This window comes from Galeopterus variegatus, unplaced genomic scaffold (genome assembly GCF_000696425.1).
Source record: "Galeopterus variegatus unplaced genomic scaffold, G_variegatus-3.0.2 Scaffold5936, whole genome shotgun sequence".
Taxonomy (NCBI): domain Eukaryota; kingdom Metazoa; phylum Chordata; class Mammalia; order Dermoptera; family Cynocephalidae; genus Galeopterus; species Galeopterus variegatus.
The window spans coordinates 25101-45527 of NW_007732047.1; the positions used below are offsets into that span (position 1 = coordinate 25101).

Genomic DNA, 20427 nt, shown 5'->3' on the forward strand with positions numbered 1-20427 from the left:
TCTCGTTTGGTTTCGCCATCTACAAAATGAAGACCATGACAGCAACTATCTCACAGAACTGCCATGACAATTAGTAGGAGATCATCCATGCAGAGTGGTTCTTACAGAGCCTGGCACTCCACAACTGAGCAATGTGAGCTGTTACTGTGTCTACTACTGCCACTGTCATCATTAACACTGTCACACGGAAAGAAAGTGCTGCATTAGCAAACAGAGGGCCTGGGCTACGAGATCAAAGATACCCTCTCTGAGCCCCCGTTTCTCTGTCTTAAGGTGGGGATAACAAGAAGGCCCATCTCTTTGGGTTGTATGTGATGTGAATAAGATATCAATGAATACAGAGTATTTAGCCCAGGGCCTGGCACACAGTGTCTGCTTGACCCACAACTGATGTCTTTAATAAGTGTTCATGTGACAGTAAGTGCATAACTACATAAACTAAGTTATGAAAATGCCAGTAAGGAAATAAACAGGTCTAAGGCCTGAGGAATGAGAAAGAGCTGGATGTGAGAAAAGTCTAGAAGAAAGAGTTAGATGTTCAATAAGGGCAAGGATTTTTGTCAGTCCTCTTTATCACAATATCCCCAGACCCTAGAAAATTCCTGGCAACACAGAAGACACTCAGTAACGATGTGCACAATGTATACATATTTCAAACGTCATCTTGTACACCATAAATATATATACAATTATTGGTCGATTTAAAAAATAAAGAATAAAATTTTTTAAATTGTGTCACAACACACACAAAAAAACCCATAATATGTAGAACGAATGAATAAGAATATTTCTGGCAGAGAGAACAACAAAAGTAAGGGCCCTGGCGTAAGCACCAGCTTGGCACATCCAAGCAGAGAGGGGAGGCTGCTGCGGCTGCAGCACAGGAGGTGGATGTCCGCAGTGTGGCAGAACATGGTGGCAGGTAGGATGGGACAAGGCCAGTGAGCCAGGAGGGGCCAGATTACATAGGCCTTGTCAGCCAGAGCTGAAGCTCTGGATTTTATTCTTTTTTTCAAGAGATGCCACTGAAAGGTTTCAGCAGGGAGTGATACGATCTGACATTTCTTTAAAAGATCACTCTGGCTGCGCTGCGAAGGAGATGTTTTAGGGAAGCAAGAGTGAAACCAGGGAGACCATTTGAAGGCCAGCGTAGCAATTCCAACAAGAGGTGAACTAGAGGCTTGATTAGAACCGTAGACTTGCAGATGGACTGGAGTATGAGTGACAAAAAAAAAGGAGACCTTGGAATAGCTGTTAGGTTTCTATTTGAGCAAGCAACAGGTAATTGTGCTATTTACTGAGAAGTGGATGACCGGGGAAGAAACAGGTTGGGGAGAAATGGAATAAAAGCTGAGAGTTCTGTTTGAACTGGTCACCCTGAGACGTCTTGAGTGAAGACATCAGCCAGGCAGTTGGTCACCTGAGGATGGCACTCTGAGGAAGGTCTGCCACGGAGCTATAAACTGCAAGTCAGCATGAAGATGGCACCAGAGCCAGGGGACAACATGAAATAATAAGCTGTGGGTCTTTGTCAGGTGAGAAGAACCATGAAGTCCATCATGTTTCTCTTCTCACTGGGCAGACAGAAAGTTCCAGAGTAAACATAAATCTTAAAGGAAAATGTTCTTCTCTGAGGTTCTGGATATGATTTCTTACCTCTTTTGCTTCCCCCTCTTCTTTGTGGTGTCCTGTCCTCTTTCATCTAAAATACTTTTTTTAAGTATATGCACTATAAAAAAAAATGAGGTGGTACAGTGACAGAATTTGGAGAGTCGGGGACTGGCCCCCACATTACTCGCATGTGCTTCAATTACAGACATTACATTGAGCTGTCTGGGGGTCGTGTGCCTCTCTGATAGACTCTGAGCTCAAGGGCATGGGCCATGTCTCATTCACCCCTGCATTCCTGTGAGTGGAGCAATGCCTAGCTCAAAGGTGGCAGGACATGAAGGGACACTGACTACATGTGTTGTCTATCTGTAAATGGAAGGGGTTGAGGCCATGTTCAAACATTCTTAGTTCTAAGATGTTTTAAACACAACAGAGTGTGTGATTAAATACCAATCAGCAATATAGACAAATGTTAGAGAAGAAACAGTAGATCTTCAAGGCCTGGACTAGAAGACTTCAAGCAGATCAAAACTAAACTGAGCTCTGAAAGATGCATTGCATTTAGAACCCTGGAAGCACATTCTAGAAAAGAGCCAAAGAACAGGGGAGGGGAAAGCCAAGAGGGCTGGGGAGGGGAGAACACAGAGGTAGTAAGGCAGCTACTCTGGCTGAGAGGAAGGATTTGCAAAAAAAAAAAAAAAAAAAGGTAGGAGGAAGGGGCTGGAAAAACCACTTAGGGACACAGAGTGGAGATTCTTAAATTCTTTCAGAATTTTTAGAAAGTTGTAAGGTTCTGAGAACATAAGTGTTACTTCAAAAAGATGTTTAAGGAAGATCACACAGATTCAGTGTGTACAATGGATGAGAAAGTAGAGAACCTGTTAGAACCTGTTAGGCATAAGGCACTAAAAATCTGATAAAAGTTGGCCACGGGTTCCAAAAGCTGAGAGTCAACAAAACTTGATGAGTAATGTGATATGGAGAAAGAGAAACAAGAGAATCAAATTTTAATCTGGCGTTTGAGACCAGGTGGTCAGGAAGGTAGCGGCATGATTATTAGGAATGGGGGAGACAGCAGGAGAAAGTGATTTTAGAAGAAAGGTGATGACTTCATTTCAGACAAAGTTAAGTTTAAAATAATAGTGGCCATCCCCGATCTCCAGACCCTCACTCCCTGCAGTATGCAATCTGCTAATATCATCACCGAGAACAATTTTCCTGAGTAGCATTCCCTTATGAACGCAATTGAGAAGTCCTCCCATATAATACAATCTCTCTCTATGGTTGCAATAGCAAGCTTAAATGGATAAAGTTGTAAACACAAAAATAAATGTTAAAAATTGTCCACTTCTACAAAAGCACTGTGACTTCACATTCAGATGTTTAACACTACTATATGAAAAGCTGCACAATATTATTTAGTCATGAAGAAACCACAAATTAAAACTACAATGAGATACCAGTACACAACTATTAATGTAATGGATTAAACGTCCCCCCCAAACTCATTAAAGCTAGAATTTTGTCCCCATGTTTAATGTATTAGAAACTTGGCCCCCACTGTGACTGTTAAGAGAGTGGGAAGTCTTATTATGGTCATTGAAAGGTGGGGCCTTAAAGAGGTGATTAGATTGTAGGACCACGCTATAGTGAATAGATAAAAAATGGTGGTCATGGGTGTGGTTTGGAGGGCTTTAAAAGGAGAATGCATAAGAAGGTTAGCTCTCTCTTGTTCTCTCTCTGCTCCACCATTATCGCAATGTGATACTCTGCTGTCACTGTCACCCGCACCAAAGCTCTCACCAGATGTGTTCTCTGGACTTTGGACATACTTACCAGCCTCAGAAAATGCAAGCAATAAATTTTGTTTTCTTATAAATCACCCAATTCCATATATTTTGTTATAAGCAACAGAAATGGGCTAATACAATTAGAATGGCTGAATTTTCTTTTAATCTAATAATGAGAAATGACATAGATGCACAGCAACTGGAACTCTCATACATTGTTGGTGGGAATGAAAAATAGTACAGCCACTGTGGAAAACACTTTGACAGTTTCTTATAAAATTAAATGTATACTTTCCTTATACCCGGTGATGCCACGCCTAGGTACTTACCCAAAAGAAACAAAAACGTATGTCCATACAAATACTACACGCAAATATTCATAGCAGTTTTATTCATAATTATCAAAAACAGGAAACAACTCAAATGTGTATCAAATAGATAAATAAACGGTAGTACATCTACACACCAATGGAATACTACAAAGTGATAACAAAGGAACAAACTATCAGCACAAGCAACAACATGAATGAATCTCAAAAGTATTACACTAAGTGAAAGAAGCAATGTTGGAGACCAGCTCCAGTCAAGTTGTGGGTACCCAAAAAGGGAGAGGGAGGGTCGGCGAAAATAACAAACACAGACAGAGACCTCAATGCATCAATATACATGTTCTCTCTCTGCTGGCTGTCAGCGTGTTGCAGCTGGAGCCCAGTAGAGCATGAGACAATGCCTTTTATTTAGATTTTTCTCTGCAGGGGGGTTTTTGGGATACTATTTTTATTGTATGAGCAAGCTTAAATCAATAGTCCATAAAGCAGGGAGGAAACTTTTTTAGAGGTCACCACATCTTAGGTGATCAACTCGTGCTTCTATTTCCGGGAATGAGGTTTATCAGATTCAAACCATCCCTTCATTGTCTCGAAGTTATCTTGTGACCTTTCTCTGTTAGCAAACTGTGGTTAAGATCCACCCTGTTAACAGGGTGGGAGCCAAATGTAAAAAGAACAGCTGATATTTGAGCAGCACTATCATGCACATTTTAAGGTTATGCATTTGCTGTGGCCCTGTAATCTTGATCTAAATGTCAAAGTGTCATTGTGCACAGCACCATCCCCACACACTAGTTACATTTACCTCTTATTTTCTAAGATCTAATTTTGTAGGTAATAATTTTACAGCATATATTTTTATCCCAATACCTGATTCTTAATGATTTATTAAAACTGGATACCACCAAGTAAAGGGAGTTCTACAGTGTTGTTCCCATATACTTAATTTGTCCCAATCATATAGTTTCTCATTAATGCCAACCATTCTCTTGCCATTAATATAACCTCCAATAAAAGATGTTTGCCAACTTACATTAGGCTGCAGCTCATATTTAGTCATGAGTGGTGCTTTTGGAACATATGTTGGTGTGGTCAATTTATCACAAGGGGATAATTTTAAATTGTCCAATTTACTCGGATACTCTGTGGGAATGTTTAGTTCAATGACTACATAATTATTTGTGTTATTTTTATAATCTTTTGGGAATTCAGAGAACTGCCATGCTAACCAAAATATCGAAAGAGAAGGCAAAAGCCACAAAGCTGAGGCAGGCAGCCCTTCTGGTTGCAGCAAGTGCTCGTAGCTGCAGCCTTGCCAGCAGCTCTCCCTCCAGCGGCCCTGCCAACTTGGAGAGGGCAGCCCAAGCTGACTCCTTTAGGATCATGCCATGGCGTGGACCATGCCAAAGCAAGGCATCAAATGCTATACAGTACTCTACGTCTATTTATATAATATTCTGAAAAAGGGAAAAACTACAGGAACACTGGTTGCCAAGGGCTGGGGGTAGAGAAAGCAGATAAACTACAAAGTGGCATGAGGGAACTTTCTGGGGTGATGGAAGTATTCTCTATTTTGGTTATGGTGGTGGCTATAAACATTTGTCAAAACTCATAAAAATGTACACTTATAAAGAGCAAATTCTACTGTATATAAATTATTTCTTAAGAAACCTGCCTTTAAAAAAGAAACAACAGCATCTTAACATTTCTCAAAGAAAAATTTTAAAGCATAGCAATGTTACCTATGATTACTCTGAAAAATTCTAGACATTTCTTAACGAGCTAGAATGCTAGAAATGGTCTTAATATTAAAAAGAAATAAGCCCTATACTTCTTCCCTCTTTGGGCCTCAAAACATTCCTTTGCAGAGTTAGACCATAAGGATGTTAGAGTGTGCAGAATCTGTGTGAATGCTGGTTATTGAGACACTGTAATAAAGTGAGTCTTGTTTGCTGGACAGCTGTTGGCGTCATTGTTCTTTTGTCACATACTAAAAAGGAGAGCTGTTATGCTAATGGAATGTGACCTTCTTATTGGATAGCTGTTACATCACGCCCTGAAACATTGCCTGAAAAATCTATTTTCACCATACACCATAGGAAATGGTCAAAACAAAACAAACAAAACAACAAAAGACAAAAAAAACTACATTAAGTGAGCAGTACTACTCCTTAAAATCAGATCATTTATAGGAAATATTTCTCAATACTTAATATTTCAGAGTTTATTTTTTAAAAGAGTAATGTTTTATCTCAATTTACTATCACTTAGTATATAACCTCAACAGAATTTATTTCAGACAGTCTTCAAAAGACAGTGTGTATGAGCACTCCACAGTTAGTAACTCCATAAAATTATGGGGGTAATTCCTTTATTTTCATATTATCTAATGTCCACCTGGATACTTTGTCATTTTACAGTTTGGGCACTCATGAACATTTTCACTTGAACAAGGGCTTTGTAACCATTATCCACAGTGAGAAATCCATTTTACATTGCAACCCAGTTCAGAAATGTACGTGTGTGTATGTGTGTGCACGTGTGCACACACAACACCAAGGTTTTACAAAATAATATTTATCCTTACCAGGTACGATGTTCTCTAATATTTTCTTTTTTATTATATTCTTTAAAATGCTTGGAAAGACCCCCATACTTCATATCATGACCCACAATTTTCAATATCACTGCAGTAGAAGATGAAAAATTAATGCAAAGTCTTTGCATGTTTTAAAGACAGGTTTTTAAAAACTTATTTTTAAATAGATGAGTGACCTTCCCCAAGGTTGACTCCCAACTCACCACACTCTGCTCCTTCTCACCAGGGGCTCCTAGTCCTGGTCGAGGTGAGCAGCAAAGATGGAAGGGACAGTCAGAGCCCCATGTCCCCTGCTGCTCCCCCTCCTACCTGCCCTTACATGGGGGTGGGGGAGGCCAGGGTCTTCTCAGCCTAAAAATGTCAGGGCCTTGTTCTTTTCTACTTACCCTTATCGTTGTTCCTTAACTTCTACACACACACACGCACACACACATACACGTGCATACACAAAGTGAAATAAAATTCAACTGGGTGGAGAAAGAATAGCAATACGAAAGAAATTTTTTTCTGAACATCTGTGGACTTCAGTTAGGCCTGCTATGCTTATTTCCTAGTCCCACACACACTTGAACAAGTTTAAAAGGCTGGACTAAATCACACATAAAAATATTTCAACTATTAATAATTTTGAGTTTTTAAACTTCTAGTCAATGTTACTTCTACTATTCCACAATGTTGAAATTGTTGGGTATTTGTGATAATTAGAGATAAATTTTATATGAAGATTGAAAAACTTACTTTTAAGGACTCCCATAGGGGAAACTGGACCAAAGAAAAAGGAATCTGAGGGGGAAAAAGAAATCAAATAAATTAGGTGGAAAGATCAGAGTTTACCTGCATTACTATATGAACCCATAATTATTACTTAGAAACTTTATTTCATTTTAGATGTATGTATATAACAAAAGTAACGTTAAACAAATTTATGGGTATAGTATACATATAATGTTTAGAAAGAGACGGTAGCCTGTAGATCCTCTAACCTTTTGAGCCCAAGGGACATAAAATGGTGCTGTGAAGCCCTTCTGAAGTGGAAAGAGAAGCAAAATATGGACAGAGTCCGGCTTCTGAAATGACTAAGTATTTCCCATCATAAGTAATAAGGACTTTAAAGACTTGACATTTTTCTGCTTAAGACCTAAGGCTAACTCCTCCTTAGCAGACAAAGTGTTAGGATTTAAAAGAGAAACAGAGAGGAGAGAGATGGAGGGTAAGGAAATGAAAGAAGAAAGTGGAGAGAGGAATGGAGGAGGGGTGAAAAAGGGAGAGGGAAGGAAGGGGAGAGAGAGAGACAGAGCAGGAGGAAGAGGAACAGAGAAGGTAAGAGAAGAAGTGGTGGCAGGTAGAGAAAGGAGGGTGTGAGAGAGAGAGAGAGGAAGAGGGAGAAGAGGAGGGAGGGAAGAAAGGACAATGCAGAGAGAAGGCAAGCGCAGGGGGAGGGAAAGAGGGCAGGGAAGAAAGAAGAGGAGACGCAGAGTCACTTGCAAAAGTAAGTTCAGAAACAGGACTCCAGGACCAGAGCAGCCAGTGTGGGTGTGGGCGCCCAGCACTCCTCAGGGCAGGAACACCGAATCCATGCCGGAGGAGTGGAGAGGTTCTAAACAGACACAAGTAGAAGTGGGCCTGAACACCTGATACAGACCCACGTGCAGTTAGGGAGAAGAGTCATCTTCAGTAATGAAGTATGAGTGGCCAAGATAATCATCACACTTATGTAGTAAGTATTTACAATTAGCCGTCTAACAATAAGAACTAGAATCATCAGGCACTTTTCACGTGCCAGGCACAGTGCTAATAAGCACTTCCTATGCTTATTTCATTGAATCCTCATGACAACCATATAAGACAGTTAGATATTATTACATTTTATAGATTAGGAGACTGAGGTTCAGAGAAGTTGTCTAACTAGCCTAAAAGTACACAGTTAGGAAGAAGCCCAGATAACCTGACTCCAGAGCTTGTCTAACTACTCTACCCAAAAGACATCTAAATGTATGTATCTGCATATTAATTCATCCACCGTGCAATTGATTTGCTTTTAACTACATTTTCTAAAATTCTAAAACAGAAACCTACCTCCACATATTTCCTAAAATAAAAATGCCTGAACACTAGTGGACCATGCCCACCAGCTTATATAACATCCCATCAGTGTCAGTGTCAATGAGCCAGTGCCAGCAGTGATGATGCCCATGAGCACACCATGGCCCCAGTATTGTTATTCTATATTCAGCTCAATTGCAGATGAAAAGTACATGTGGACTTTGAACATTATCAACACATACGTGTGCACATATGCACATGCATGTGTGTGTGTCCCCACAAGTTTGGGGGAATTAATGGGTATCTACTTTCACATGAATTAAGGGCATTATTTCTGAAATATTTATATGTACTCAGAAATTTAAAGTCTAGCATCATTGGTCTTACACTACCAGAGCGAAGGATGGCCCTGAGTTTGACAGACAGTAACCACAAAGAAAATCTGTCTCCCATTCAGGAAGAAAATGGCAGTGAGAAGAAAAAAAAAAAAAAAATCAATGTCAACAGCATGGATTAGTTTGACAAACTAGAATCTCATAGAAGTTTTTCATTGTCATATATAAGCAGCCACCCAACCCTTAATGTCAAAGTTCACAAGAGGAGTCAAATTTAGTTTAGGGTGTTTTTTTTCTTCCCCACCAAAACTTAATAGCATCTGACATTGACCATTTTGAAACTAAAGTGCTCTATTTCCAATTAAGTTAATTACCAAAATGAAATACTGGCTAAAAGCCTTTCTAAATTTTTAAAACTTTATAATATGTAATAAATATACCCAAAAGGACTAACAATAGGATTATAGATTATTCTAATTTTCTTCTTTGTACTTTTTTCCCCTCGAATGTAAATATATCACATTTAACAAGAATGCTTCACAGTTGTAAGATAAAAAAAGCTTTATAATTTATTGTAACAATCTTTGCTAGCATTATTCACTTCATGATGAAAATAACCCATAAAACTGCACTGAATGTTTTCTGCACTTATTTGGCACTTAATACTGCTAGATTTTGAATTCTATAGAACGAGATTTTGCCTCTTTTCCTCTATTAAAAGTTATTCATTAAACTGTTCCTTCAGTTTAAAAAAGTAATTTAAAAATCACACATTTGGAATGGCCAAACTATTCCATTGGGTATTTATTTTTAAAAGTGAGCCGACAGTAAAACCTAACTTTACTCTCTAAAACAAGATTAACTGACAGACTAAGGTAATTAAATGTGCTATAAATGCTCAAATAATTAAATTTACTTGTGGCTTCTAGTAGTGAAATATCCCTCATAAGATAAACTCCTGACATGATCAATTTTCAAATATTCTTCAAGTTGAAATCGTAGTGCACACTTGTCATTTACAATAGGAAGAAACAATAATGAAAATGTGTTCCACACATGTGGAAGGAGGACCGCCAGCAACCAAGGCTCCATAGTTAAAACAAACACTCCTCCCAGCTCTACAGAACGTGGGCCTGTCACAAAGCTACCTCCCTCCCCACGTCTGGTGTGGAGTTACATAACAGTGGTGTTTCTTCAAAACGTGGAATGTTATACCCCAAACAGATGTAAGCTGTTATTTTAAAATGTTTTATAGATGAAGAAAATGAATAGCTGCACTCAGAGGTCTTATATTCCAAAACACAACATACCCATTTTATTGCACCAAAAGTCACAAAATGGCTCACTGCTGTGACCTGTTTAATGCCTCCGTTTAGGATGTTTTGTTTGAATAAGGTTGTTGAGACTCAGGGCACTAATCAGTAAGCAGCAGCAAACCCAGTTACCATCAAAGAGGCTGATGTAGAGGGGAAAATACCTGCTAAAATTCAACATGGATTCCAATTAGTAATAAACACAGCAATAATTTCATACAAGAGTGCATGTGAGGATTCCACGTGAAATAGATAAAATAAAGTCTGAGCGGGGTAAACAGGGGAAGGAAGTGTTAGGTATCACTAATGAAATAAACAGTATACAAAATTACATAACAAGCATGCTTTAACTATTACAAAGTATGGGACTAGAGTTATCCTTGAAGCCAGTCAATGCTTCTAATGCCATGATCTTAAAATTAATGTCTGTAACCTTATGGTCCTTAAATAAATAGTTAAATGATTTCTAATACAACTAAGGGGATATGAAAATATGATTTCTAAGGTATCAGTTAGCTCTAAAATTCTATTTTTCCATGAAATAATCACATTAGAATACCCATATGATTTTTAAAATAAATAAGGCTTGACTGTAAGATGCAACGGATACCACTGTGAGTGATCTAGGAAGCCTGAGAAACAAAAAAGTACATTTAAAAAGCTGTGAAACCTATCACATTTGGTACAAATAACCAAATACTCTCCAGCAATAAGATTTTTTAAAAAGTCACAAACTGTATGGAAGACCTCAAATCAGAAGGGATTGAAGAACAGCATGGAGTTGGTAGACTTGCTGTGGATATGAGAGTAGGTCCACAGACTGGCCCATTCTAATTTTCAAGAGATCCTACCAGCAATTCACAAGGGAATCTCCTTTTTGTTGCATAGCAATTTCCACATTCCTGTGCTTGATTTAGGGTTTTCCATCTAGCATCCCACAGATAAAAAAGCCACTCTTCTCGTAAATATTCTGTGCTTTTTCCATTCAACCCCAGTGACAACCAAGGACAAACGATTGAAGACCTAAAAACACCTTGCCCAGGGTGACCATTAGTCTTAAAAATAACAACAACAAAAGTGAGAACCATTAAAAGCTAGTCTGCTAGTATTTGATATACCAGGAAAAAATTCTAACAGTAAATACATTTAGATTTTTTTAATTTAACAACTACAGTCCATTTCATGTACACTGTACATAGGGAAAAGAATTTACACATAATAAAGGAAATTAACCTGAAAGAAGGAAATATTAGGTTAATGAGACATACTAAAATTCCTAAAGCATCTTTCCAAAGAAAGGACAAAACGGACGTAAGAGTAACAGTCTAACAGAGAAAAGGACATGAGTGAGTATGCGCGGTTAGACTCAAGAGCAGGGGCATTGGGGATATTGCCAATCACCAATTCAGTGCATTAAACACAGGAAGTGCTTAAAAATGTTATCACTGAGGGTAGTGATTAGATTTTCTTTCTCTACATTCCATAGAATCATCATAGTAACTATGTCGAGGTGGAAGTGACTTCTAGTATAGCAATTTACATGCTACTGTGCCAGTTATATAACACTGTTTTTTGTAATGAAGATAATGGCAATGTCAAATTCGTCTGTAATTCACTACACTTCCGAAGTCCTAAAAACAAGTTTCACTATTTTTAAAAAGCATATATTTGACACCTACTCATGATAAAAATGTTCATCAAAATAAGAACAGAAGGGATCATCCTCACTCTTTTTATAAAGGACACCTCCAAAAAATATAGGTAATATCATTCTTGAGGGTGAAACATTAAATGCTTTCCCCTTAAGATCATGAACAAGACTAGGATGTTTGTTCTCACCACTTCTATTCGATATTGCACTGGAAGTCGTAGTCAGTGTAATCAAGCAAGAAAAAAGAAATTAAAAACAAAGATTGAAAAAGAAGTAAAATGATTCCTATTCACAAATGACATGATTGTTTATGCAGAAAACCCTAAGGAAATCTACAGAATCAATATAAATACACAAAAAATAAATAAAAAGAGAATTTCTACATACTTAGCAAACAAGGGAAAAAACAAATTTTTCAAAAACTTATTCTATTTTTAATAGCATCAAAATAGCACAAAGTACTTAGGAATAAGGTTAACAAAAGACATGTAGGACCTCTATACTGAAAGTTGCAAAGCACCATTAATAGAAATTTTAAAAACCTAATTAAGTAGAGAATACACTAGTAGTGACTAAAAAACTCAGTACTGTGAATATTTCAATTCTCCCCAATAATCTATAATTTCAAAGTAATCCCAATTATAATCCCAGCAGATTCCTCTTTGTCTTTTTAAAATATAGATTACCAAACTGATTCTGAAAGTCTCATTAGAATGTTAAGGACCTAGAATAGCCAAAACAATCTTGAAAAATATAACATAGCTGGAGTACTAACAATATTTGATTTCAAGATTTACTATAAAACTCTAGCAATTAGGACAGTGATTAGGACAATAGGCATAAGAATAGACAGACAAAATGACAAAACAGAAAAGATAGTTTAAAATTATATTTTCAATAAATAGTACTAGAAAAAACATATTCACAAGCATAAAAATGAACCTTGACCTTCAACCTCATAAACATACACAAAAATTAATGAGGGATGAATCACAGACCTAAACATAAAAGCTAAATCTATAAAGCTTTCAGAAGAAAACAGATGAGAATATATTGGCGACCTGGGGGTAGAAGGAAATCTCGCAGATCATGAGAAGCAATAACCACAAAAGAAAAAATTTTTGAAAAATTAAACTACATCAAATTTTAAAATTTCTGCTCATCAAAAGCTACTTTTTTTTTTTTCCTTTTTGTCTCTTTTTTACTGACCGGTAATGGGATCGCAACCCTCGGTGTCGCGCCCGTACTGGGGACCGGCAACGGGATCGCAACCCTCGGTGTTGCGCCCGCACCACACTCAGCCAGTGAGCGGGAACCGGTCTCCACATGGGATCCAAACCCTTGGCGGGAGCGCCGCCGCGCTCCCAAGCGGCACACTCTCCAGTGCACCACCAGGCCAGCCCATCAAAAGCTACTTTTAAGACAAATCCTAAGCACCTATTTTGCAGAAATAGAAAAATCCATCCTGAAATTCATATGAAATCTCAAGGAGCCCCTAAAACCCGAAACACTCTTGAAAATAAGAAGTTAAAGGTCTCTTATTCCCTGACTTCAACAGTTATTATCAGAGGAATGGAAATCAACATGTCAAAGAGACACCTGTACTCCAGTGTTTATTGGGGCACTATTTACAATAGCCAAGAGTTGGAACCAGACCAAACATCCATCATTGGATGAGTGGATACGGAAAATGTGGTATATCTACACAATGGAATTCTACTCTGCTATAAAACAGAATGAAATACTACCATTCGCAGCAACATAGATGGACTTAGAAAAAATTATATTAAGTGAAATAAGTCAGGCACAGAAAGAGAAATACCACATGTTCCCACTTATTTATGGGAGCTAAAAATAAATAAATAAATACACAAACAAACGGGGTGGGGAAGAAGACACAACAATCACAATTCCTTGAACTTGTTAAGACAAGTCAACAGATATGTTGACAGGTGGCAGGGGGGCAAGGAGGGAAGGGAGGAATCGGTAAAGGGACATGAATGTTAACTACATTATATATTGATAAAATAAAATAAAAACAAAACAAAAAAGTTATTACAAAGCTACAATGAGCAAAACAGTGTGGTAGTGGCATCAAGACAGACATATATAATGGAGTAGAATATAGAGCCCAGAAATAAATCCTCACATATATGATCAAGTAATTTTCAACAAGGATGCCAATACCATTCAATTGGGAAAAGGAGAGTCTTTTCAATGAACAGTATTGGTAAAACTGGATATCAACATGCAAAAGTATGAAGTTATACCCTTACCACGTACCCTATACAAAAATTAACTCAAAATTAATGAAAGAACTAAACAAAAGACCTAAAACCACAAAACTCTTATAAGAAAATCCAGGGAAAAACTACATTCAATTTGGCAATGATTTCTTCGTTATGACACTAAAAGTAAAGATAACAAAAGCAAAAATAGACAAATGGGACATCAAAATTAAACTTATGTGCATCAGTGAACACAATCAACAGAATAAAAAAGGCAACCTATGCAATGAGAGAAAATACCCACAAATAGTAAACCTAATAAAGAGTTAATATCCAGAATGTATAAAGAACTCAACAGCAAAACAATCCAAGTTTTTAAAGGGCTAAGGACTTGAATAGACATTTCTCCAGAGAAGCTATACAAATAGCCAACACACATATGAAGAGATGTTCAACATCACTAATCCTAGGGGAAATGCAAATCAAAACCACATATTTCCTCACATTAGGATGGCTACTACCAAAAAAAAAAAACAAAAAAACAAAAAAAAAAAACAAATGTTGGCAAGGATATGGAGAAATTGGAACCCCTGTTCACTGTTGGTGAAAATGTAAATTGGTGCCACCACTTGAAAAACAGTATGGCCGTTTCTCAAAAAATTAAAAATAGAATTACTATATGATCCAGCAATTCCACTTCTGGGTATGTACCCAATAAAGCAAGCCTCATACTACAAGAAAATATTTACAAAACATGTGTCTGACAAAGAACTTAACTCATAATATACAAAAACCTTCAAAACTCTATTAAAAAGAAAACAACCCAATTTTTAAAATGTGCAAAATACTTGAACAAACACTTCACAAAGGAAGATAAACAAATCACAAATATAAACACATGAAAAAAATATTTAACACCGTTAGTCACCAGGGAAATGCCAAATAAAATCCCCTGAGAAAAAAGCTTGGTAGTTCCTTAAAAAGTTAAACATAGAATTGCCATATGACAGAGTAATACTTCTTCTAGGTATCTAGCCAAAATAATTGAAAATGGACTAAAACAGATACTTGTGTACACCAATCTTTACTGCAGGATAAGTCACAATAGCCAAACAACCCAAGTCTATCAACAGATGAATGGATAAACAAAATGTGGCATATACACAAGTGGAATACCATTCAGCCATAAAAAGTAATGAATTTTTAATACATGTCACAATATGGATAAAGTCTGAGCCGGGACCGGCAACGGAATCGCAACCCTCGGTGTTGCGCCCGCACCTTGCTCAGCCAGTGAGCGGCCGGTCTGTATGTGGGATCCGAACCCTCGGCGGGAGCGCCACCGCGCTCCCAAGCGGCGCACTGTAGCAGTGCGCCACTGGGCCGGCCCAAATGGCAAACTTTTTTTTCTTTCCCCTCTTTTTTTGTCTTTTTTCGTGACCGGCAACGGATCACAACCCTCAGTGTCACGCCCGTACCGAGCCGGGACCGGCAACGGAATCGCAACCCTCGGTGTTGCGCCCGCACCTTGCTCAGCCAGTGAGCGGCCGGTCTGTATGTGGGATCCGAACCCTCGGCGGGAGCGCCACCGCGCTCCCAAGCGGCGCACTGTAGCAGTGCGCCACTGGGCCGGCCCAAATGGCAAACTTTTTTATCTACTTTATTTTATTTTATTTTAAAGATAACTGGTAAGGGGATCTTAACCCTTGACTTGGTGTTATCAGCACCATGCTCACCCAAGTGAGCCATGGGCCAGCCTTTATTATTTTAAAAATATGTTTTAAAAAACCACACTGAGGTGCCATCACTCATTAAAATGGCTGAAATCACAAAGACAAAACTAGATGATGGTAAGAATGTGAAGCAACCACAACTCTCACACTGATGGTGGAACTTAAAATGGAACAATCACTTTTGAAAAATGTTTCCTAAGTTTTTATCTGATCTAGAAATTTTATTCCTAGGTATTTATCCAAGAGTAAGGACAATATATGTCCACAAAAAGACTTGTACATGAATGTCATAACAGCTTTAACCACAACTGCTACTGTCCATCAGGACGAGAAAGGCTAAACAAATTGCGGTAATTCATAAAAAGGAATGTTAGTAATAAAATGGAAAGAATTATTGATAAATGCCATAACACTGATGACCTTAAAAGGTTACGCCAAGCAAAAGAAGTCAGACACAAAAAGAATTCATATTGTATGATTCTATTTATATAAAGTTCTAGAAAAAGCAAAAATAACCTGAATGGTCAGTATAGGATGGGATACAAGAGAATGTTCTAGAAATATGGAAATATTAAATATAATAGAATGTGGATTACATGACTGTAGACATTTGTCAAAAGTGTATGTACATGATTTGTGCATTTCAATGTAACCACCTATGTTCCTTTACCTAAAAATATACAGAAAAAATATAATAGTAATCAAGATAGAGTGGGTAGAGATACAGATGAAATTAAAATGGCAGAATATTGATAACTGTTGCAGCTTCATGATGGGTACTTCAGGGTTCATTATACTATTGTGTTTACTTTATGTTTGAAATTTTCCATAATAAAAATAAGTGTATGAGTAAAGCATGCCTACATTGTCATTATTAAAATTAATATACAGAAGTCCAATTAGAGTTAACTGTCTTTAATAGTTTGGGATATAGCTTCTCATTTATCTCAAATTTAGTGTTATTTTTTTGTTTTGGGAGGTTTTTTAATTAAACATTAGTACACATATAGTTCCAAAACTTGATTTTTTTCCCTAACCAATGTCTTAAAGATATTTCCATGCTGATTAATATAAATCTGGTATTCTTTCTCAACATTGCATAACATTTCATAATATTTAACTGCCCCTCATTGATGGCTTATTTCCAATTTTTTTTCATCACAAAATACTATATTTGTTTAATCAATCATTTCTAATGTGTAGGACTTTCTAGATATATCATACCAATTGTAAATGTATTATTGCTGAACATACCTAACAATAATGTGGTAGGATGAGGCGCAACATTAACATTTCCTTAGCACAATCATCCTTAGAAAGTGCTCTGTTTTTTTTTTTTTTCCTTTTTGTCTTTTTTCGTGTCCGGCAACGGATCGCAACCCTCAGTGTCGCGCCCGTACCGGACCGGGACCGGCAACGGGATCGCAACCCTCGGTGTTGCCCTCGCTCCTCGCTCAGCCAGTGAGCGGCCAGTCTGCATGTGGGATCCGAACCCTCGGTGGGAGCGCCGCCGCACTTCCCAAGCGGCGCACTGTAGCAGTGCGCCACCGGGCCAGCCCAGAAAGTGCTCTGTTAATATTAAGGTATATCAGAACACAAAGGAAACTTCTTTTAGGTATCAAGTTTAAATTAACAAATCAATCAAAATGAGAATCACAAAAATCACACTGGCTTTCACACTTCAAGATAGTGATTCTAATACACCCCTAATACACCCAGTTAATTTAATATTAACTGACCCCTAATGTTCAATACTTGCTTTAACATTTAATCCTACTACCAGGAGTCTGTAGGCATTTCTTATGTAGTGCAATTATGGTATCAGGAATTACCAACATATGTATGATGTAGCAGAAAATAAATATAATGTTGCAGGTAGATACAAGTTGGGCCCTACCTAAAAATAAAAAAAAATGTAAAAAGGAACCATTTTTTATTAGTTGGGATTCTTAACAAATAAAATCAGAAACACTGGGGAAAACTTTTTAAAACTACTAACATAGAAATATACATACACATATACATACATACACATATACACTGATTCCTTCAGTGATCTATTTATTTTCATTGGTTTCCTAGAATAAACTGTGGATCATCCCACAATTTTTAAAATTATCACTCAGCAATTAGGATAATTCTTGCTCATGAATCCTAAAAAATTTCTTCTTGTGTATAAGAAGCAAATGAAGAAGCTCGTTTTCAGCTCTTCACATAGTTATTTCCAGTATGTTAAGCAGTGTTGATTTAAGCCCTCTAAGAAAACAGCCAGAGAGTAGTTGGGAAGGTGCTTGAGATTCAGGAACTTCAAAACTAGAACTGTAAATATGTTAGAACTCTGGCACAGAGTCAGGAAACAGATGTTTTCAGTTAGAATTTGCATGCAACTTTAATCCCCTACAAAATATAATCACGTTGTCTTAAGATTTTTTTTCTGCAGCTGAGAATAGCATTAACATGTACAGTTCAGCAGTCTTTCCCACCTACAACTCCTTCCTTCCCTCCATTTTAGCACCTCCTTACTCCGAAAGCAACAAAGAGGGGAGAGGAAAAATAAGTAGCCAACCCCTCCAGAAATTCTACAACAAAAAGCAGATTATTTTACCTATTATTCTACCAAATGTCCTTGTTAACAAAGGCACATATGTGGAGGAGTATGCTAACATTAACAAAGCAAATGTACTTCACAGGGCCTAGCTTCCAAGGCCCTGTAGTTTCAGGTATAGCCTAACTTTTTAAAATTACACATAAAAATGTTAAGCTTGTGAAAGACAAAAAACTTTCCCTGGGCTAAAGTCTCTGTTGTAGATAAAGAATTGTAACACAGCAAAATTGCTGGCTCTAAAGGCAGATGTCCTTGGTGCAGCCAAACCTAATGACTGTTGCCATGACAATTACCTTACTGTTCTTTTGTAACCACCTATGTTCCTTTTCTGTAACTTCCTGGCCTGGAGAATAAATACTGAGAGAAGACCCCAGTTCAATCTTAATTTTCCAAGGAATCCCTCTCTCTTGAGGGTTCGTAGTAATTAACCCCTTCAAGGCTTCTCACTGCTCAGAAGAAATGTGCTTTGAGTAATCCTTTGCACCTCCAACACCCTGGGGGGAGAGGTGACACACATGTTTATTTATCCAGGTTTTCTCTATTTCTGAAGCAATTTTTCAGGTAACAAAAATGTTCTAATGGATGGTTTCCCAGTGCTCTGTTAATATTAAGGTATATCAGAACACAAAGGAAACTTCTTTTAGGTATCAAGTTTAAATTAACAAATCAATCAAAATGAGAATCACAAAAATCACACTGGCTTTCACACTTCAAGATAGTGATTCTAATACACCCCTAATACACCCAGTTAATTTAATATTAACTGACCCCTAATGTTCAATACTTGCTTTAACATTTAATCCTACTACCAGGAGTCTGTAGGCATTTCTTATGTAGTGCAATTATGGTATCAGGAATTACCAACATATGTATGATGTAGCAGAAAATAAATATAATGTTGCAGGTAGATACAAGTTGGGCCCTACCTAAAAATAAAAAAAAANAAACTCTAAAAAATAAAAATAAATAAAATTTCAAAAACTAGCCAGGAGCAATAAAAGTTGTCACCTAATACTCAAATCATTTGTATCTATACATTCTTTGTGCATTTATGCAAAATTACAACTTGAAAAGAATCATGAAAAATTAAAACAGGTTTGTAGGGTGGTTAGGACACGCAAGTAGCTGACTCCTTCCCTCCCTCCCCACTACTTACCTGCCTTCATTCCTCCCTCAGCACTGCTCCAAACTTTCACCAAAATAACTGAGCAGTATAAACACTGGGGAAAACTTTTTAAAACTACTAACATAGAAATATACATACACATATACATACATACACATATACACTGATTCCTTCAGTGATCTATTTATTTTCATTGGTTTCCTAGAATAAACTGTGGATCATCCCACAATTTTTAAAATTATCACTCAGCAATTAGGATAATTCTTGCTCATGAATCCTAAAAAATTTCTTCTTTTTATAAGAAGCAAATGAAGAAGCTCGTTTTCAGCTCTTCACATAGTTATTTCCAGTATGTTAAGCAGTGTTGATTTAAGCCCTCTAAGAAAACAGCCAGAGAGTAGTTGGGAAGGTGCTTGAGATTCAGGAACTTCAAAACTAGAACTGTAAATATGTTAGAACTCTGGCACAGAGTCAGGAAACAGATGTTTTCAGTTAGAATTTGCATGCAACTTTAATCCCCTACAAAATATAATCACGTTGTCTTAAGATTTTTTTTCTGTAGCTGAGAATAGCATTAACATGTACAGTTCAGCAGTCTTTCCCACCTACAACTCCTTCCTTCCCTCCATTTTAGCACCTCCTTACTCCGAAAGCAACAAAGAGGGGAGAGGAAAAATAAGTAGCCAACCCCTCCAGAAATTCTACAACAAAAAGCAGATTATTTTACCTATTATTCTACCAAATGTCCTTGTTAACAAAGGCACATATGTGGAGGAGTATGCTAACATTAACAAAGCAAATGTACTTCACAGGGCCTAGCTTCCAAGGCCCTGTAGTTTCAGGTATAGCCTAACTTTTTAAAATTACACATAAAAATGTTAAGCTTGTGAAAGACAAAAAACTTTCCCTGGGCTAAAGTCTCTGTTGTAGATAAAGAATTGTAACACAGCAAAATTGCTGGCTCTAAAGGCAGATGTCCTTGGTGCAGCCAAACCTAATGACTGTTGCCATGACAATTACCTTACTGTTCTTTTGTAACCACCTATGTTCCTTTTCTGTAACTT

General features: G+C 37.4%; 1 protein-coding gene across 1 annotated transcript in view; it reads right to left on the bottom strand.

Annotated features, from left to right (window-relative positions):
* The window catches only part of LOC103605610 (S-adenosylmethionine mitochondrial carrier protein-like), a gene marked incomplete at its 3' end in the record, with an annotated part of 108356 nt that overhangs the window by 21562 nt on the left and 66367 nt on the right, over positions 1-20427 (bottom strand). Inside the window, exon 4 of the mRNA XM_008590233.1 lies at positions 7068-7112. Within this exon, the coding sequence (XP_008588455.1) occupies positions 7068-7112 (45 nt within the window). The remainder of the gene's footprint in view (positions 1-7067; positions 7113-20427) is intronic.